Source organism: Myodes glareolus, chromosome 6 (genome assembly GCF_982192425.1).
Source record: "Myodes glareolus chromosome 6, mMyoGla1.1, whole genome shotgun sequence".
Lineage (NCBI taxonomy): Eukaryota > Metazoa > Chordata > Mammalia > Rodentia > Cricetidae > Myodes > Myodes glareolus.
This window is the reverse complement of record NC_142031.1, coordinates 114,646,349-114,668,822: the sequence shown is the minus strand read 5'-3', so window position 1 is coordinate 114,668,822 and position 22,474 is coordinate 114,646,349. Positions and strand designations below refer to the sequence as shown.

Sequence of the window (22,474 nt, the reverse complement as noted above, 5' to 3'; positions counted from 1 at the left end):
CATTGTATGAAAGTCAGTTCCCTGGGATAGAATAGTATGTGGTCTAGGCTGGTACCAAGCTCTCCATCCTTCTGCCTCAGCCTCCTGAGTGCTAAGATTCCAGCCTGGGTCATCCTGCCAAGCTCCCAGATCATTTCTTTTATTCTAGTTTATTGTTGTTTCTTCTTTTTAGCTTTTGTTTAAGACATTTAAGACAGCCAGTCTCATGTCTGGGCTTTGAACTCACTACATAACTAAAAATAACCTTAAACTCAACAACTTCCTATTTGTAGAGAACACTTTTCACCCTACTGAGCCAGTCCATTTGTCTAATGATGATATACATGGTCTAAACTCCAACCTTTCTGTAAATGTGTATGTACTATAAATACATCATACTTACACTTTTCTAAGTCAAACTGCATTATTCTTCTCTCTCTCCTTCCTCTCTTTCTCTCTCCCCTTCCCTTCTCTCTCTTGCCTTATGTGGTATCAGGCATAGCTCTAAGAACACTGTTAAAACTTGAAATAGCATGGCCATTAAAACCTATATAGAACCATTAATGAAACACTATAACCATACTCTCTTTAAACTCAGTAGGACAAAAACGCCCACTAATTCCAGTTCTGTCGCCATTTTTATAAAGGTTCTAGTCAACATAACAGCCCCCAAAGATGGCTTAAATAGTGCTTGCCACCACATCTGATGACCTGAGTTTGATCCCTGGGATCCACATGGTAGAAGAGAGTTGTCGTTTGAAAGTTGTCCTGTAGCTCCACATGCAAACTGTGGCATGTGCACCCCACATAAACAAACAAACAAACAAACAAATAAGCAAGGCACAACAAGGAAACACAGTAAGACTAGAATTAGAAGCCAAGCATCACCATTACTTGCAGGCAATACAATGGCCTGCAAACGGGGCTCAATCTGTAAGGTGCTTGCTATGCAAGCAAGAGAACCTGAGTTTGGATCCCCAGCCTCTAAGTAAAGGCCAAGCACAACGACTTATGAATCCAGAACCCCTGTGCTGGTCAGCCGGTCAGTCTAGCAGAGTTCATGAGTTCTGAGTTAAGAGAGAGATCCCGTCTCAAAAATTATATGGAGAGCAATGAACATGTACACAGCCTCCACACACAGGCATGCACATGTGCACACACCCGCATGAACATCTTCACTTACCACAAACACAGAGAGTGGTGGGGGTAGGGAGAGAAGGGGACAAAGTTCTATCTGCAGACTATCAAACAAATGTTGCTGGAGGTAAACAACAAATTGCAAATCTCAAGAACATTATTGTTTATGATCTATTTTATCTTAATTATGTATATATGTGTCTGCATTTACATGTGGGAACGTGCATGTGTACTATAGATGATGACATAGTCCATCCAGAAGAAGGCATAGGATTCCTGAGAGCTGGAGCTACAGGCAGTTGTGAGCCGCCTGATAGGAATGCTGGGTACTGAAGCCAGAGCCTCTGAAAGAGCAGCACACACTCTCAGCGGCTCCAAAACAACAGTGTTCTTATGTGCTAGCAATAACTAATCAGAAAACTTAATTTTAAAAATAAATTCACAAACAATAAAACATAAAAGTCCCTAAAAATGAATCTAGCGAAAAACATGTAAAAGGATTTAAATAACATCATAAAACATTACTAAAAACCCCACAAGATATGAATGAACAACGAAACACCTATACTACATTCATGAACAAGAACTGGATATTCAATTCTTATCCACGAACACCAAATTAAAAAGCAAAATTTTTAATTAGCCTATAAAAGAGTATCTCTAATCAAAACCTCATTATAGTTTGATATAATTAAACTGACTCTAAAATTTATAGTCTAAAGGAAGACCCAAATCATTCAAAAAATTGAAAAATGAAACCCACTAAAGAAAACTGTACGACACGGCACTGGGGCTCAAAGTGCATACTTGGAGCAGACAATGCAGCAAATAAAGACCAAAATGTTTCCATGCATAGGGCAGGTATGGTGACACACGTCTGTAATCCTAGCCCTCTGGAGGCTAAGGTAGGAGAATGAAAAGTTCTGAGCTATATGGTGAAATTCTGTCAAGAAAAATATTCCCAAGCATAAATGTTACTTCAATCTGACAAAAAAAGAGAAATAAATATCAAATTGGAATGTACTTTTCAATCATTGCTGTTGGAGCAACTGGCTTGTACTTGAAAATAAGATCAGCTAGCTCTCGTTCATACATATTCAAAACTTAACTTAAAAAATGCAAAATTCCTTTTGAGTTTTTGGAAAGGGAATGCACCTTTTAAAATAGAAACATTACAAGCTGAAAAACATTGAAATTTTAGACTCTATCAAAATTTAAAATTTCTAGATGACAAAAAATCAAATTAAAAATGTCATGGTGTACTAAGAGGGTAGCTCAGTGTTTAGTACACACAAGGTCTGATTCCAATGTCACAAAAATATACACAAAAATAAACACAGAAGAAGATATCTGTAACAAGTCAGTATGTGATACTAGTGTCCCTTTGACACCAAAAATTCTCAAACAAATGCAATTTTAAAAATGGACAAAAACATGGAAAGGCACTGGATGATGCTCAGCTTTACTGCTAATCGGCATAATTTTACATTCGCTGGACTTGCGGTTAACAGTGAGGAAGCCGAAATTCGCTCGTGTTGCCAGTGGGCCGAGGTCAGCACAGAACCAGGAGATGGCACCTGCAGAGCTGCAGTGAAACCAGAGCATCTCAGGTCCCTTGGGGAAACCGTGTGTGTGCAGACGGAAGTACTCACTACCCTGCTCTGTACAATAATAAAACTAGAAAATGCTCATGTTTTAAAGATTTTAGCTGGACACATGGTCCATGTCTGTAATCCCAGCACAGGGAGGCAAGGCGAGAGGAGGTTAAGGTCTGGTCTACAAAAGGAGACTAAGTGGTACATTCACGTTAGACTCTCGCGTTAGACCTACATGCATTAGCAGCGATAGCTACTAAAAACAACACTCAAGAGGCTTTTTAAAATATGCTAAAACTTTGCAGGAAATTGTTTTAAAAATTCACAGAGCAGTGAGCCCTTGTATATATGATGCAAAGCTGAAACACAAAACTGGAAACCCAGACAGAAAATATTCAGCACAGGAAGGCAGCAAGGACAGAGAGGAAAGGGGAAGGAAGAGAGGGGCTGAGAGCCAGCCTGAAAGGTGTCAATCACAGACATCTGTCATCTGAGAGACTCAGTCTGGATGATCTCATTGCAGGTGTATTCACACTAACTAAAACATCTCCCAAGGCCTCTGTCACATGCAGGCCAGCGCTGGCCAGCACTTCCTTAGGTAGCACACGACTGTACGTTTACTCTGACATGAAGATGGAACATTAGTGTGCTTATCGTGGGGAGTGCTTCCAAGGGTCTTTACTATATTCTATTTTGCATTTTATTACCCAAATCAAATCTTTAAAGAGAAAAAAAAACAGGCCAGGAGTGGCGCACACACTTAATCTCAGCACTCAGGGAGGCAGACACAGGCAGATCTGTGTGAGGCCACCTTGGTCTACATAGAGAGTTCTAGGCCAGACAGGACTACATAGCAAGCCTTGTCTCAAGAAAGAACAACAACGAAAACCAGCACCTGAGGACCCCTGCAGTCAAGCTCTGCTCCCAGAGTCCCAGCCTCCCACCTAGTCAGTCACCTTCGGTAACTTTCCCAGCATGCAACGACCACAGGGAACTTCCTTGCTCCCACCATTCCCCACTCCACTGCCCTCCTCCTGCTGGAGTCACCATGTTCCTCTTAGACTGAACCTTTCGGTGGCTCCCAACAGTCTCCAGCAACCTCAAAACAAAAATACAACAGTACAACAGAAAGAATAAACTTCCTCCAAACAATGAGGCCAAGTCCTGGTGCCGGCGCCTGAGGGAAGCCCTTGGGACCATGTGAACACGCAAATGCAGTTCCCTAGAAAGACAATCCAGTCTTGATCACGTGGTTCTTCAAACTTCAATCCCATCTCCTGCCAGACTGCATCGAGCTTCCATTAGCTTCCACTTCTCCACACCCAAATCTGACCTTGCTCCAACCCCCAGCACACGCCCTTCCTCCCTCTCTCTGCCCCTCTTCCCATCCATCTTCCCTTTTCCCTCCTTCACTCTCTCCTGCACTGTGGGGCACAGGTCCATAGCATGCCAGGCAAGCCTAGGGCATAGCTCCAGATCCAGCTCTCCGAAGGCCACTTCAGCATGCACACCCTCGGACTTGTCCTGTAAATGAGACCTCTGCAAACAGAAAACCAGTTCTACTATCAATCAGCTCGGAGACAAGCGGTGGGTCAGTCCTCCGGGGTAACTGAAGCCTTGCACCTACCTAAACACCCTCACGTCTGCCCTAACTTCTTCAACGGTGCTTCTGCAATTCTCCCCTAAGAATTTCAACCAACAGTATTGCCGTTCTTGGGAGTGGAGAGAAGGCTCAGCACATCCTACTGTTGCAGAGGTCTTGAATTTGTTTCCCAGCACCCATCTCTGGTGGCTCAGGGTGCCTGTAACTCCAGCTCCAAGGAACTTGATGTCCTCTTCTGGACTCTATAGGCATCTGCACTCACTAACACACAAACCCACATGCACACCCAAGCCCACACACACATATCCATACACACATAAATTACAAAATAAAATGATGAGGACAAAGAAATGACTCAGCAGCTAAGAACATATCCACTCTTCCAGAGAACCTGGGTTCAATTCCCAGCACCCACATTGTGGTTCAAAACCATCTGTAACTCCAGTCCCAGAGGATGGAATGCCCTTTTCTGAACTCTGCAAGCACTGCACACACACACACACACACACACACACACACACACACACACACACACACAGTGCACAGGCATACATGCAGGTAAAACACCCATACACATAAAAATAAATAAGTAAAATTTTTAACACACAAGACAAATCCTTTTTTAATACTGCCATCCTTTTACTCCTTGTCCTTTGACATTTTGCTGTCTTCTAGCTTTTGCCACTGCTAAGGTTCTGACAGCCCCAATCTGAGCGCTCCCCTGTCTCTTGACAGTGACTCCTGCTAATAACAACCTTCGATCCCCTCGGAGAATGATGACAGTTAAGTGGTGCCGTCCACTGAGTGCTGCTGAGTTTTAGATGGTAGAGTAGCAAAGCAAAGGGGACATGGTCAGTTCTTTTTAGCTGACGCACTTCACAAGGTCAAAAATCTAATCTCTGCTTTCAAAACCCAGGAAGTCCGACTTGTCAACTCAGCATGGAAGGATCGTTCCTCCTCACAAAATTCAATGACTGATCGCCATTCAGGTGTCAGGTGTCACGGACCCAACTGTGCTTCCCCAGAATGAAGCCCCAACTTGCAGCATGACCAAATTTGGAGAGGACAGGGCTTTTATGAGCATCGGTGGATGTTAAAAGGTCAGGAGGGCACGGTTCTAATGCAATCAGAGTGGTGGCCTCACAAAAAGGAAGACAGCCATCCTCATGCAGAGAAAAGACAACATCAAGGCACAATGGGAAAGAAGACATCTGTAAGCCCAGATGTTTCATCAGACACCAACCATGGCAGCACCTTGAACTTGGACTCTGGGTTTCCAGAGCTGTGTTACGATTCTGGTGAGTAAGTTCCCTTGCCGGCTTTTTTATTGGGTAGTCTTTCCAGACAAATGTTCTACTTTATGACTTTAAAATGAGGACACAGTCAGCTGATGATATCCATCACCAGGAATAGCCCACGTGAGGCATCTCCACTCCCCAAGAAGGCCAGAGCTGTGTTCGTTACCCAGCAAGCACAGAACTGGAGTCTGTGGCTTAAATCCCCTCAAGGAACCTGGAGAGCATCCTAGGGATCTGATGTTCACACCAACCACAAAGGCTTTGGCCTTGACCTGAACACATCCTAAACAAGCTCTCCTCCATCAATGTCCAAGCTGGGCCAGGGTCTCAGGAGGGGTGTATGGGAAGCCAAGTTTCCCCTTGATGCTGGGCTCATTCACCTTTCCTGTGGGCAAACTGTCCTGTCTCTGGGATTCAAACAAGAGAATTCTGCCTCTGAAGCCGGACCAGCCCTCAGAGAGACTCCCATGGATAATAAGGGACAGGCAGGATGAGCCCAATGTATGACACCTAAGTGCATCACCCTTTGCTGACAAAAAGTTGGAAAAAAAAAAAACTTCTAAACAGAAAGAACAATCGGTAGACCTCTCATTTTCACTAAAAAAAGACTTTCAACAGTGTCCAGTGCCAAGTAACACTCGGCTAAGCCAGGCAAACTGTATCTCCTTACAATGACAGACCAGCCTTGAAGAGTCAGAGTGACTGCTCCAGCAGGGGGGACACTCAGGACACACTGAAGGCCTCTGGCAGCTTCCTAAGGTGAAGCTAGACGGCCAGGGACAGAGAAAGGCACCAAGCACAAGAGCGCTGCTTAAGGAGGTTCAGGTCACGGCCATCTCCTGCAGCAGCATCCAAAACAGGCAGCCCTTCCCAGGAATCAGAGTGATGGTCTAAAAGAAGACACCAAAAACATTCAAACACCGTGATACACAGAACTGGAGCGCTTTACAACGCTGAGAAACACAAGCCTTAGAACCCGAGGAAGAGCTTTACTTACATGACGGAATAATGAACTGTGGCTCAGTGTTGCCAGCGTAGCCAAGCTTGGTATACCTAAAAGCACAAAGTCATCGACACAGGTTTAGACGGCAGTGCTCCCAACCACATCCCACTCATGTCTTTCATTATAAGCACACCAAGCCCTGAAACACCAAGCCTAGAATACTCCCTTGAAATAAAACCATAGAGAAAAACAAGCAAACTGTGCTCACTGCCGATCATTTCAAAGTGGTTGCGAATCTGACAGTATCAGCTTGTTTGCATCAGAACAGAAACGTGACTGACCCTCGTGCCTGTCTCTCTGTCCCTCCTGACTCTCACAGTGCCTCACGCTCTTCTCACATCACAAAAACACAAAGAAAATACAATTACCCTGGTTCTGCAGACAGGAAAACCCGGGGGGCTAAGAAGCTAAGTTGCCCAGACTAAAGCGCTAGTAAGTCACAGAAAACGAGCCCACGTCTAACGATGCAGCTAACTCCAGCGCAGGTTCTGTCGAACATCCTTACTTCCTAACTCCCTGAACTTTTGGGGCACTAGAGACTGATTATATAATTTTCTTGAAATGCCATGGCATATGCCTAGACGCAGCTCCTGCCATCTCCTGGGGATCATCCGACAGGAGCATCTCTCAACCATCTCACTTCAAAAGAAGCCCACTTTCTGTCAAGATACTCTGGTAGATTCCAAAAGTCTCTATGAAAACAAATGCCAAAATGCTACTTTCAGTTCCAAAAGCATTTGATAATCTCCTAATAGAAAGTGGGGAGGGTGAAGCGTCACTCCATCCATCTGCTAGAAGGATAAACGAGAAGCAGTCCCGGGAGCTAAGGACCAACGCCCCTCTCTCTGCAGAACTGTTCACAGGACTCAGGGCAAGCAGCCTTTGCTTCCAGGGCTAAAACAGTTCCCGGGACTAGACAGGAACAAGGGATTTGTTCTCATTTACAAATTACTTTAAGATGTTTAATATTAAATGTGTGCATTTGATAGTTCTAATTTCTTATAATTTTATGACTTTTTTAAAATACACTTCCCCATAAGCTGACTTTGGTGTTTTGAAAGCACCGTGGGTGAAACAGGCAAGCTGACTGCACATGTAACACACCTACTGTTCACCGTCCACAGGCCAGGCTGAGATGCCTTGGCCCTACAAGACAAGGCCAGTCTGAAGTCCCTACCGGTCTACATACTTCAGAGCTGTAACAGAAATTAATAACCAGGTGAGTCTGCTGTCTCCCACACCAGGGATCACAGGCCCACAGGAGAGGAAGGTCTAGGCCAACCCAGGGCCTGGAGGCTTTGGAGAATGAAGCCGACATAGATTGATTTGAGAATCCAAGACCAGTACAGTATGGCGTCAGAGCCTATAATCCCAGCACTAGGGAGGCTGAGGCAGGAAAACAGCCAGATCAAGGCTAACTCCACAGTGGCAGACTCAAAGACAAAGACAGTCGGTCCATCCCTAACAGGACCACCATTCTGGAGGCATGCTCCAACAAACTGAGTACTGGCCCAAGGCTAAGAAGCTTACAGAACAGATAAGCAGGCCAGAAATCACTAAACCGTGAAGCCTAATGATATGATTTTTAACAAGCTGTGTCTGTCATTTGCCACCTACTTCCCAAAACTATGCCCTTGCATTTAAGTCACCTAATTAAATCCATTCTTTCCCACTGTTAGTTTATAAGTTCCTGGTCCTAACCCTGCTCCCTGGGACAGTACCTGGGCAAGCAGCAGGATTTCCTAAGTACCTACTGGTTGCATTCTTGTCAGATGCTGAGCTATGGGAGCAGGACTGGTATTTAGCAGGGAGATGCTGAAGGTCATAGGAAGAGAAAGTGATGAAACCCCCCGCAAAAAAAAAAAAAAAATCAGACGCTAATACAAACTACTGTTCAGAAAAGATCTACTCCATGTAATGTGTTTAAAATATGGCAAAATGTAAGCATTTATTACTATTAGAATCTAAGTATTATTCATGTTTGCTATTTTTTTAATCAAGCGCCTTTGTTGTTTTTATTTAAAACTATGCCCTTTCATAACAAACAGCACATGCCTTTAATCCCAGCACTGGGGAGGCAGAGGCAGGTAGATCTCTGGGAGTTCTAGGCCAGTCTGGTCTACAGAGAGAGTTCCAGGATAAGCAGAGCTGCGTAGTGGGACACCATATCAAAAACAAGAAGATTTTTTAAAGACCATGTTCTTTTGTAGGCATATCCAAGAGTTCCACAATAGCCTGGAATGGAATGTAACAAAGGTTTATTTACTTGGGGACAAACTCAGAGCAAGGGTAGCGATCCACAGTCCTCTGTGTGCACTGGGAACTGGAAACTGAATCCAGCAGAAAAAAAGAGGTCGTGTACGCTTTTCATCTGCACTGACAGTACCTCAGACAACGCCCGAAATGGGCCAGCATCTAAAAACCTAATGGCTGAAGGAATTCCCACAACACCCTTTGGCACTGCATGGCCTGGATTCTAATCCTACCTCCGCTATTTGTCAAATCTGAGAAAACTGCTTCACCTCTCTGTATGTTGACGTCCTTGCCCCCTTCAGGATAGTCGGAGCAACAATACAGTGGAGACAACATGCACTAAGATGATACAATGTTGTACTTTTAAGTTTCCTGTATTATTTTACTAGCATTTTTCTAGATGTGTGAAATGTATCTTTACTTAAAACTGTGAGAAGTATCTGTGGTAGCTGCACACACAGTGCAGGGTCATCCTCAGCTTCTGTAGCACAGCAAGCTTGGGACCAGCTATGTGAGACTCTTCAGAAAAAAAAAGTTTTATTTTTTAAAAAAGTACTATTTTATGTTATTTTTAAATCTACTTTGTCTACAGGAGACACTTCAGCAAAAATATTCCTTTAACATTTCATTTTTTTAAAACTGTACTTTGTCATAAGCCACAATGGTCACTCTGTACCAGAGTCAGTCTGACTTGAGGACTGGGGAGGACGAAACGACCCTCGGAGACACCAGATGTCCCTCAACAGCTCCATCCCATCTCCCTGCCACAGCGCTCTCCCCTGAGCCCTAACCAATGCCCACTGCAACGAGACGTCAGGCCAGAGAAACGGGTAGGAACTCTATGACCTCCAAACTTCAACAAAAACTGTCAGTGCCATTCAGCACATCTGGACCAACATCCTGACCCCACCCATCCACAGGACCTGGCGCCCACACGGCTCTGAAGGCACCCTAAGTAGCTGGAGCATTATGCAGCGGTTTGCACTCCGGAGGCAAACTGCCATGAAGACACATTACATTTTTACATGCTGAACTGTGAAACTCTTCCCTACCCTCCATGGAGTACTAGAGCCATGTTGGGGGGGCGGTGAGGGCATTGACAAAGACACAGACACAATCACAACACGGTAATGAAATGTCTTTCAGATTCCCTGCACTGTTCTCTACAAAGTACCAAATACCTTTGACTTTTGTGACTTCAAGTAATCACGATGCAAGGCATATCTAACACAGGTTTTCAAATTTGAAATTTTAATAAATTCTCTACCAAACTCCCCTGAGAATCTATGAATTATAACTATAAAAGTAACCCATAAGGTGCCTGCCTCCAAATGCTCTCAAGAACCTGTCCCCTCCAAACAACCAAAAAAAAAAAAAACCCCAATCCTTAAATCTTGAAAATCAAGTTCCCATTTACAAACCGAGCTTCCCATGGGCACCAGTAAGCCAACTAGAATCTATGTAGCTCACAGTCACCTAGAACACTGAGAGCGGAGAAGGAAAACAACCCAAAGATCTTCAGAATGGCCCTTAAAATGTCTATTAGAAACATAACTTCAAAAAAAACATAACTTCAAACTGAATCTCATAAGCAAGATCATCTTAAGGTCATCTGAGCAGGAGCCACCCATGACAAAAACCTACCAGGCCAGAGTAAGACTCTTCAGAAAGACCCTGATACCTGCATTTTAACATCCTATCCCCTTTGCTCCCAAGGGTTCTGTCAGTCATCCTAGAACTAATTCCCAGACCTAACCTACAACACATACCCTTTCATTTATGCGATTATGCAACACAAGCTCCCAACCTCATAATCACCAGTTAATGAAGCAAATCACTACTCACCACAATTATGCACTAAAATACATCTATATGTTCAAGTTTAATAATGACCAAAAGTCCAGATGAAAACCCAGACACAACAATTAGAGCACTCTGCTTAGGCATTCCACGAAGAAACTGCATTTCTATTTAAAATATTACACAGTTTATAAGTAGAAAAACCAACCAGACCCAACCAGCAATGAACAGAACATATGCCCACGGCAGAAACATTTAATCCTTATAAGGTGACAAGGGCTAAGGATCTCGCAAACCATGACAGATAAAGTCTAGACACTTCTCTATTGAAGTCAAGAGTCAGTCAACAAAACTACAGCTGCTTCTCTGGTTTAACCTTGTCTGGGGAAAATTAAATACTATAAATCACAAGAAAAATCAAAAAAGTCTAACAAATAAATGCTGGGGAAGAGGAAACAAAAATAATTTTAAGATTTATTTTTATGTTTACTTATGCGTTTATTAAATGTGCACAAGTGTTTTTGCCTGCATGTATATCTGTACACCATGTGCACATAATGCCTACAGAGGTCAGAAGAGAGAGCATGGAACACCAGGGAACTGGAGTTACAGATGACTATGGGTGGCCATGTGGGTGCTAGAAACTGAACCTGAGTCCTCTAGGAGAGTGCTCTGAACCTCTGCGGCATCCCTCCACGCCCTACAAAGACAATTTGTGAGTGATTATTATATAATATATTCTAGGGTGTTATCATATTCTATATTATATAATTATAGAATGCCTGAGAAAAGTTAAGTCACAAACAAAAAGCAATCAGGAACTCAGTAAGATGATAGCTACTAAATAGACAAAAACGGACAAGACACCTACTAACATGAAAAGATCTCATTCAGAACACAGAGCACCAGTCTTCACATTGAACTACATGTGCAAAGACCTCTCCGTATGCACAAGCAGACACACGGAGGCATCCTGATACAGGAGGACTCAGTATTTTCAAAGAAACATCAAATGTCACTAAATCCATCTGCAAATGGATTACAAACCATTCAAATATGGTTAATACTGAAGGTGGGGGTAGGTTCTGCACTAGTGGCAATGGGAAGCTGAAGAACAACCATAAAGGGCAGCTTCAGATTATCTACCAAAATGTTCAATGTGTAGAACCTATTATACAACCAGTAACTGCCCAGAAATCCACCATCGCAAGAGCATTTCGCATGCATGCAAAGACATGCACACAAATAAAAAGTTCATTGCAATATATAGTACTATAACAGCAAAAAAAAAACTGGCAAAACAAAGGGTATACTAAATAAATTACATTCATGCAATAAAATGGTGAACTGTAATTTGAAAGGGGTATCTGTCATTCTATCAGAAACAGATGCATAATATAATTGATATAACCGCAAATAGTACACTGCTGTGATGTGAGGCAGTTCCATGGCACCACAGAACAGAGTTCCAGTCCCAGAACCAGCCACGTGATTTCAGGTAAATAATGTAATCCCTCTATGTTCATTTCCTTCATCTGAACCTCTATCTCAACCTCCCAATGTTTGAATTTACCGTTTTTGGAAACATTTCCTAAGTCAAATAGCAAGTATGACCTCATTGTCAGTGTTGTTTGGCCACTGAACAGTATTTCACATATACTTTCTTCCACAACTTAATGCAGTCTCCAGCCGAATTCAGTGTCCACCTCCCTATTTTTTGTAAACTCTTTCCACACTGATGTTAGCATCTCCTTGTACAAACTGATGCTTTCCTCACTGCTGCTTATCTTGGGTCATACAGCCATGAGTCACTTAGCAGGCATACATACTAAGAATGTACTATCAGGTGACTTTGTCTTGATTGTGTGACTATCACGGACCACACTTACACACTAAGGCAGCTATTGCCTCACACACTGACATAAGCCTTGGAACCACCAGCACGCATGCAGTGCACTGAAATGTACATTTCCTGAACGGCAATTAGTTGAACAGGCTAGGCGATCATATCTACCACATCTTTCCCTTAGAGTTGCCTTCAATGTGTTTCTACTTGGAAAGTCCTCCCCTCCACATTCTGAACTCGGTATTTTTCCTCTAGTGTCACATTTGTTTTGAATCCCATAGGAATTTCCCACTAGAAGAAAATGAGCCGAGCCTACAATTAGCACTTAAGTGGCCAAGGCAGGAAGGTTGACTTGGGTTTGTGGTCAGTCTGGACTACACAGTAAGTTCCAGATCTGAATTGCAGTGAGACCTCTACTCAAAGAAAGAAAGGAAGGAAGGGAGGGAAAGAAGGAGGGAGGGAGGGAGGGAAAAGTAGTTAATTTTTGTATTAAAAGTCCTTGGTTCTGTGTTTTACTACTTCCTTTCAAAAGTCAGTCACAATGGCAGAGCCAGGCACCATTCTCAGAATCTCGTAAACTAGCTTATCTATACTCACTCAATATGACCTTCCCTAGTCCCTAACCTGAGATCACACACGTGGAAATCTGGAAAGACAGAGGGAAGCTAAGGATGGCACATATTCAATAGTGATGTAAAGCAACACCAATGTTACACTTCTCCTTTCTGAAAGAATGTGGCCCCCAGGTTCAAAATCAAAATCAAAGGTATTCATTAGGGGCTGCGCATGGTGGTGCATGCCTTTAATCCCAGCACTCAGATGGCAGAAGCAGTCAGATCTTGGAAGCTCTAGGCCAGACTGGTGTACATAGCGAGTTCCAAGCCAGCAAGGTCTACATAATGAGACCACGGGGGGTGGGGGGATCCACTCTCACTTCCTCTCCTACACGCCCCCCCCTTTCTAGTCTAGTCCTTTCTGTATCTCCTCCCTGCCGCTCTGTATCCTCATCTGCCCCACACATTTTAAACAGTCCTAGAACACCACACTCTCCCTCTTCCTCTGAAATGTCACTATCTCTCAACAGCACATGGAGACTTAATTCTGCTAAGTCAGGAGAATTAGCTGACTGAACATGTTTCTACATAATCCAAATTCCGCCCGCCACCATGTGTCTGGAGCAGAAGGCAACGTCAGCTCATTATTTTGTTCCAAAGTGGAAATGTTACATCTTAAACCTGCTTCCCATCTTTATATGGTGCTCTGAAACTGTGCCCTGAAGGTTTTGAGTGAGATCCTGGTAAAGCCCTATCTCAGACCCTTGAGTTCAACCAGGACTAATGCCCCCTGTGACTTCACACAAAACTGTTAGCTGATCTCAGTGGTAGCATTTTTAAATGGCACCTACTTCTCACACTGTACACTGGAAACACACAACAAAATTATTAAATGTTCCTTAGGTTACTTTACAGAAAACTACAGTGTCTGCTTATAGGACAAAGAGTTGCTATATGTTCAAATTTATTAAGCGAGGTTTTCCCTGGGGGTAGATGTGAACCGGGGAAGAGGCACAGCAGAGGAGTGTGCCAGGTGGGGAGCTTGCAACCCACTGCAGCTTTATATCTTATATTTTGTTCTTTAGTTTTATAACAAGTAAACATAAAAGAGATCAATAACATTAGGTAGCCATGGCTAACCTGGAATTCACTGCGAAGATAAAGCTAGCCTTGAGCTCAAAGATCTGCCTGCCTCTGCCTCTCAATTGCTGAGTTTAAAGGTGTGCCCCCACCATGAGGAAAGAGGCTTAAAAGAAATCCCGCACTAGCTCAGAATTGAGGAAATAGATGGTTATTTATTTAGGGGTAAACTCACAAATCAGAATCTTCTGCTGGAACAGAGACCAGAAACCGAAATCCACAACCCTAACAGATGGGAAAAGTGGCAGGAAAAGAGGCTGGAGGCAAGCTCCACATCAGCAGGTACAGCACAAGAGGCCACGCCCAGTGGGAGGGAACCCACTAGCTGTAAGACTTCCTTCAGCACCACCACACCTGGTTTAATCTTTTAATCTTCTTAATCTGCCTTTACATTTTAAACTATCTACTATACTTGTATATTTCTCCTCCCAAATGCTTATTTTTACCCTTTATGATATTTTGGTAAATGCAATATAATAAAGAACTGCTCACTTGTGGATTCTTGATAATATAAGACTACATTTTAATCTTTAAAACAATGTTTTAACTGTTTGAATGGTGAAGTAAGCATGAGATAACTTCATTCTTTCCCAAAATTCCCTAGAACTAAAGGAAAATGACTTCTTAAGTCTGTATGAAGGGGCTGGAGAGATAGCTCAGAAAGTAAGTACACTTGCTGCCCAGCGGTTTACAACCGGGTGGCTTGAATGAAAACGGCCCCTAGAGGCTCATAGAGAGTGGCCTTGTTGGAGTAGGTGGGACCTTGTTGGAGTAGGTGGGGCCTTGTTGGAGTAGGTGGGACCTTGTTGGAGTAGGTGGGGCCTTGTTGGAGTAGGTGGGACCTTGTTGGAGTAGGTGAGACCTTGTTGGAGTAGGTGGGGCCTTATTGGAGTAGGTGGGGCTTTGTTGGAGTAGGTGAGGCCTTCTTGGAGTAGGTGGGGCCTTGTTGGAGTAGGTGGGACCTTGTTGGAGTAGGTAAGGCCTTGTTGGAGTAGGTGGGGCCTTATTGGAGTAGGTGGGGCTTTGTTGGAGTAGGTGAGGCCTTCTTGGAGTAGGTGGGGCCTTATTGGAGTAGGTGGGGCTTTGTTGGAGTAGGTGAGGCCTTCTTGGAGTAGGTGGGGCCTTGTTGGAGTAGGTGGGACCTTGTTGGAGTAGGTAAGGCCTTGTTGGAGTAGGTGGGGCCTTGTTGGAGTAGGTGGGGCCTTGTTGGAGTAGGTGGGGCCTTGTTGGAGTAGGTGGGGCCTTGTTGGAGTAGGTGGGGCCTTGTTGGAGTAGGTGAGGCCTTGTTGGAGGAAGAGTGTCACTAGGGTGGGCTTTAAGGTTTCAAATGCTCAGGTCAGGCACAGTGTCTCTTCTTCCTGCTGCCTGTGGTTCAGGATATAGAGCTCTCAGCTCCTTCTCCAGGACCATGTCTGCCTTTGTGTCACCAAGCTTCTCACCATGGCAACAATGGACTAAACCTCTGAACCTGTAAGCCAGCCCCAGTTAAATGCTTTCCTTATCAAGAGTTGCCACAGTCATGGTGTCTCTTCACAGCAATAGAAACCCTAACTAAGACAACAACCATCTGTCACTCTAGTTGGAAGAGATCCTAGGCCTTCATCTGACCATCCCGGACACCAAGAATACATGTAGTGCACAGACATAAATGCAGGCAAAATACTTACACACAATATATAAAATATATAAGTTTAATTTATATTTTGCTTTAATCTGTATGAAGCCACAAAGAGAGAAGAAACAATTGCAAAATCTTGCCCTGGAAAGCTGGTAATCAATTTTGGCCATTAAGAAAGTGTGTGGTTTGGATAAGAATGGTCCCCATTGGCTCACAGATTTGAATGCTTAGTCATTAGAAGTGGCACTACTCGAGAAGGATTAGGAGTTGTGGCCTTGCTGGAAGAAGTGTGTCATTGAGGCTTTGAGGTTTCAAAAGCTCAAGCCAGGCCCAATGACTGTCTCTTCTTGCTGCCTGTGTATCATCAGGATGTAGAACTCTCAGCTACGTCATTGGTACCACGTCTCCCTACATGCCATCATGCTCCCCCTCATGATGATAATGGACTAAACCTCCGAAACTGTAAGCAAGTTTTAAATGCTTTCTTTTTTAAAAGGTGCCTTGATCATAGTGTCTCTTCACAGCAATGGAACAGCAGCTAAGACAGAAAGCTAGCAGCAGCAAAAGCAGCAAAGCAGGCCCACATACACCTCAGTACTCAGCACTCTGACCTCAGCAACTACCCAAGTGCCTGTGGGGCTGGAACAGAAACTCCAGGGACTTTCTATGTAGGCCTTAGTGAGAACACTTCCCCATGCCAATGCTGCTACTCTCCGGGTGCAGCTCTGTCTGCAAAGAGGTTCTCTGCAGTGTAGCATCCTTTCAAAGCTTTAGCTTTGCACTCAAATAATTTTCCTGCTCTCTTCTAGTCTGAATTTGATTTTCTATTTTTTAATTATTTTATTTTATGTGTCCGCATACATGTTTGAGCATCACACATGTGTCTAGTGCTTGTGGAGGCCCGAAGAGGGCGTCAGAGGCCTCGAAACTGGAGTTACAGACAGGTGTTAGCCACATGAGGGCGCTGCAGAAGAGAAGCCAGTACTCTTAACCTCTGACCCACCACTCTCACCCTGTTTGTGTATTTTTGACCACCCTTTCATTTTCTGAATGGTTTTGATTTACAAGTAACCAACACAGTTTTAGTTTAGAAAGGAATAATAATTTAGGGACAGTGAGGTGGCTCAGTAAGTAAACATACTACTGCCCAGTCTGATGACCTGAATCTGATCCCCCAGGACCCACACAGCAGAGGGAAAAAACAAGTTACCACAGGCTGCCCTTTGACCACATGGTAATCCCACACACATCCTACATACATCCACACAATAAGTAAAATGATTAATTTCTGTGTATATGAATGTACATGTGCCTATGCGAACTTATGTGCACCATGTGTGTGCAGGTGTCCTCAGAAGCCAGAAGAGGGCACCAGACCCCTGGAGCTGAAGATTAAGACAGTTGTGAGCCACCTGATTTGGATGCTGGGATCCAAACCTGGTCCTTTGGAGGAAGAGTAAGTTTTCTTAACCTGTGAGCCATCTCTAAGCCCAAATGTAATTAAATTTTAATAAAAGACTTAGTTAAATTGTTAATTAATTGTTAATTGTTTTGCCTTAGTTAATTGTTTTGCCTTGGGCAAAAGACTTGTCTTACCTTTGTTTTAATCATTATACTCATTGGCATTGCCTTTGTTTTCTAGTTTGCTCAATAGTGTGAGTATACAGGTGTGTTCAAAACCAGGGACTCACATATACTAAAGCAGGTTCCATACCACTGAGTAAGATGTCTAGTCTCTGAAATGATCTATTCTCATTTGGTTATTCTTCTTCCTCCCAATTTGTCAATGTATACACAAAGTCAGTGGTAAGTGTAATAAGAACCTTCCCAACTGACCAAAGTCAAAACTCAGTCTTCCTTGACATATAAAGGATGAAGCCTGTAGCAGGTATCCCCAGTCCACACTTTCCTGGCCCTTATCGTAACCTAGTTCTTCATTATGTTAGCCTCTCTGGGATTTTTGCAGCCTTGTTATCTTTATGTTGATATTTTTTAATGTTCTTCATTAGCATGTATTATACATAATGAGTTTCGTTGTGACATTTTCATGCTTGTACATAATGTAGTTAGATATTCATCACCCTCATTACCCTCTCATACCCCTCCCACTCTCACTAATCCTCTTCCTCTTCCCATATGTTGATCCTGTCAGTGTTTATTCAGTTTTAAAGGTGGTATTTTCACACTTCAGCGCCTCCATTGGTAGAATCCTCATTGGTTCATCTTCCACTGGCTGGGTTAGAACTACAAGTAGGCTTTTCAGTGAGGTTTGTAAATGCTACAATTCCTGAGCTTTTACACATTTGAGAATGTCATTATGCTGCACTTTAATGACATTTCAATCGGATCACATTGTCACTCCAGCACATTGCCCCGCCACCTTCAGGCAAGTTACACTGCTCAGAAGTTCACACTAAGCTGATTTTACAGTTTCTGCCAGAGGTTGCTATCTGCATGTAAGCAAGCCTGTGTTAGTTATTCCTTTTGTTGCTGCAGGAAAAGAGCTAACAAAAACAAAGACAGAAGATTCTTTTTACCACACAAACCAAGTAAAAAATTAAAAACTTATGTAGAAAAGGTCTCTGAATTAATTATAAAAGGTAAACTGAGACTTCATCAACTAGCAGGTATAGACCCAGCAGAAATTATAGTGCCTTTCACTACTGATGAAATAAAAAAGTTATGGGAAGACAATGAACCATGGCAAAGGGCTTGTGCTAACTTTTTAGGAGAAATTATCCCAAAAGCGGTAGACTTAACCTTATAAAGAGAACTTCTTAAATTCTTCCTCGAATTGTACGTGATGCTCCAATAACTGGAGCCCGGACATTTTATACTGATGCTAATAAATCAAGGAAGGCTGGTTACAAATCAGATGAATTGAGTAAGGTGAATCAAAGCCTTTATACTTCTGTCCAGAGGGCAGAATTACATGCCATTTTTATGGTGCTAAGGGATTTTAAAGAACCTCTTAATATAGTTACTGATTCACAATATGCAGAAAGAGTTATCTTGCATATTGAAATCACTGAATTTATATCAAATGATACAGAATTGACTTCATTGTTTATCCAAGACAGAATCAGGAATAGGCTTTGTCTGATGTACATAACACACATCCGATCCCATACAGGTCTGCCAGGTCCTCTAGCACAGGGGAATGCAGAAATTGATCAATTATTAATTGGAAGCATGTTACAGGCCTCAGAATTTCATTTAAAAAAATCACATCAATAGCAAAGGTTTAAAGAAAGAGTTTTCTATTACATGGCAACAAGCTAAGGAGATTATAAAGAGATGCCCTACTTGCTCTTTATATAACCAAACACCACTACCTGCAGGGACTAACCTGAAGGGTACTCAAAGGAATGAAATCTGGCAGATGGATGTGTTCCACTTTGCAGAATTTGGAAAATTAAAATATGTACATCACACCATTAACACTTATTCAGGCTTTCAGTGGGCAATTGCTTTAAGCTCAGAAAAAGCTGATTCAGTAATCACACATTTATTAGAAGTTATGGCCATCATGGGTATGCCTGCACAAATAAAAACAGATAATGGTCCAGCTTATATCTCTAGGAAAATGAAACATTTTTTGCTTATTATAATATTAAACATGTTACAGGTATAGCATACAGTCCTATAGGTCAAGCAGTCATAGAAAGATCAAATCGAACTATAAATGATATGTTAAATAAACAGAAAGGGATGGAAAATGTCCCCAGAAATAGATTACATAATGCCTTACTAACCTTGAATTTTCTTAACGTTAATGAGAAAGGAACAACAGTAGCAGAAAGGCATTGGATAATGGAAAAGTCTGCTGAACTAAATCAACCAGTTTATTTCAAGGATGTGCTGACCTCTCAATGGAAGTCAGGAGATGTGCTATGTTGGGGAAGGGGTTTTGCTCTTGTTTCCACAGGAGAAGAAAAAAATGTGTATACCATCAAAATTAATAAAGGTTCAATTTGAAGAGGAGAAGCCTCTTGGAAAGGAGAAATGACAGCTCATCCACAGTGATAATAATCATACAGGTGGTAAGAAAAACATATAGAATGGGGGCAGGGTTCTGTTCTTATCCTCGCAGGACAACACTCATCTTCAAAAAATTCAAGGGACCCTGGATATTTGGATACTGACAGATGGAAAAAATACTACCCAATATGGATCACCAAGAAAATCGAATAGGTTCCATAAGTAATAATGTTTACATATATTTTTGTTTATTTATATTCATAAGTATATAGAACTGGTTTTGGAGTCGGACTCTGGCTCAGTCCCTCTCTAATTCCAAGCCTGTTGTTAAGAGAAAAACCCAGAGTTTCTGTCTCATGTTAAGAACCCTGATATGGGACAGAAAAAAAAAAAGGAATTTAGAAAACATCTTTACTTTTCTTCATATCTATCATAATACCTTTCATTGAATATATCTATCAGATCTTTCATTGAATATATGTATGTCTGTACATGTCTATATAATGAATGTTTAAGTTTTCCACAATGAACAATGAATTTTCCTGCAGTAATCTTTGAAGTTTCCAGGAAGAAGATGGGGCCCCATAACAACAACTCCACCTGGTTGATATGACATCATGATACTGATAGTGCTACTACAAGACCTGTTTTGGGTATCAGCTGCACAGGACGGTTCCAACGTGGTTAGCTGAAATGGTGCACATCTTTAACAACATTCTGGCCAGACCTTCACAAAATATTCAGCGACTATTTGCAACAGACATTAATCTTGAAATTTAACCATCATTTTACTTTCACAGGATCCCCCAGAAAGAACGTCGCCCCCATGACAGCTGGAAGTAATTCTAGAGGATGACGTCCCCTCTCCCAGTAAAGTTTGTCCTTGAGTTTAGGGACAGTGCTTAGGGGTTGATTATAATTAGTATACAACTGAGGGGGAGGAATTTTATAAGCTCAGGGATCTTTTAGGGAAAAAAGGGGGGGGGAATTGGATGATGGGCTAATAGATTGGTATTTGTGAGTTATTGTTTATAGATATTTACATTGGCATAGATTTTTGCAAAATTATTATTATTATTGGATACAAAATTATTGTTTGCATGCATGTTTCTACCTCTATTTAAAACATTTTTTATGTATTGATATATATATATAGTATTGATATATATTTACCATATTGCAGTGTACATTTCTACCTCTGATTAAGATACTTATATATTGTTTATGTATTGATATATATTTACCATATTGCAATGTATACTTGTACATTGTTTACATTTGGAAGTCATTGTCCTCATTTATTGCACAGTTGTTTATTCTCTCAGTCTTTAAGTTAGATAGGTATTAAGAATTGTAGATCAATAGTCATCTATGTTTGTCATATTTATGGTTAGACTAATCAGGTTCTTTAGATACATAGAGATTATAGTCTATATAAATAATCTTCAACCTCTTCAAAGAGCTGTAGAAAGTGGCATTTAATCTAACTTAGAGTTCTGTGGTAGTGAGACACAATCGCTCCTGGCAACACTGATCTATTCCCAAGAGATTGTTGAGCACCAAAGACACTCCACTTGAAGCTTGTCTTCTTCTTGGCAAAACCGGCCTCTGGGCAAGGAACTGCCCATACCTCAACTACCGACAAAATACATAATATCTGGAAATGGATAAGCAGAACTGTCAAATCTTGCCAAGACAGGGTAAGATGGTTTTGAAAAATTTCTTGCCTTTAAAAATAACCTATCAGTTATCTAGCCTTAGCCAAAGTTGGTTGCTTCAACTCTTTCAACGCTGCAAACGTGACTTTGGGTGATTGCCCAAGTAGCCAGTTGTCTCTGTGATTTGTTGCATGTTTTGGAAGTTATTTGATTGCACTTCTTAATTATTCAGGTAACATTATTTCCCTTCTCAGATATTCGATGGGGTTGAAGACTAGATAAATGTAGTTACTTTCCTCTCATGACTTAACCAAGTTATTAATTATACAAGACTTAAGCTAGTTAGAATAGGATATTTGTTCTTATTATATATAATTTCGTAGTAGGTTTAGAACTCTCTTACTTAAAAGGGGGAGGTGCTGCGGGAGCTGCTTCCGCTCCTTCAGCCAATAGCCATTGAGATACCAGCCCACTGGGACATGGTCTCTTTCTCTTTAAAAAGCAGTGACAGCCCTCCACTGTCTCTCTCTTGCTCCAGAGACTAGACTCCTTTCCTGGCTGTCGTGTAGGACGGTGTTCTGTTAGTTTTTTCCCCTCAAATAAATAACCCTTTGAATCCAAACTGGTGTGGGATTGTTTCACGCTTTAAATTCTTTTACTAATGACACTAAAAATCTCAGGAGGGGACTCCAATCTGTGTGTGTGTGTGTGTGTGTGTGTGTGTGTGTGTGTGTACACAAGCAAGCTATGCTTCCCAAGCTGCACAAGTGTAGCAATTTCCTCTAAAATGAAGCTTCTGTCTTGGAAAAAAGCTTTAAGATGCAGAATGTTCTAGAGAGATGAAACATTTTATCCTGCAAGGAAGCTTGATAAGCTAAAGAAGTAAACGGTTCAAAAGTTTCTGGAATTCCCTGAAACTAAGTTCTCCCTCTCCAACTGTATATAAGCGGTAAGAATCAGCCACCAAGCTGCCTGGAAAAAATATTACTCAACCTGTTGCACTGCTGGC

The 22,474-nt window shown here is 42.2% G+C and overlaps 1 protein-coding gene across 5 annotated transcripts in view; it reads right to left on the bottom strand.

The window, feature by feature from the left end:
* The window catches only part of Actr3b (actin related protein 3B), a 102,568-nt gene that overhangs the window by 52,337 nt on the left and 27,757 nt on the right, over positions 1–22,474 (bottom strand). For 2 of the 5 annotated variants that reach the window (XM_087907526.1, XM_087907527.1), the window contains exon 2: positions 6,610–6,665. The exons of 2 other annotated variants lie outside the window; for them this stretch is intronic. In XM_087907526.1, coding sequence (XP_087763652.1) covers positions 6,610–6,665 — 56 coding nt within the window. Of the gene's footprint in view, positions 1–6,609; positions 6,666–22,474 lie in introns of those variants that run through there. One more of the 5 variants, XM_085691110.2, reaches the window with a different exon arrangement.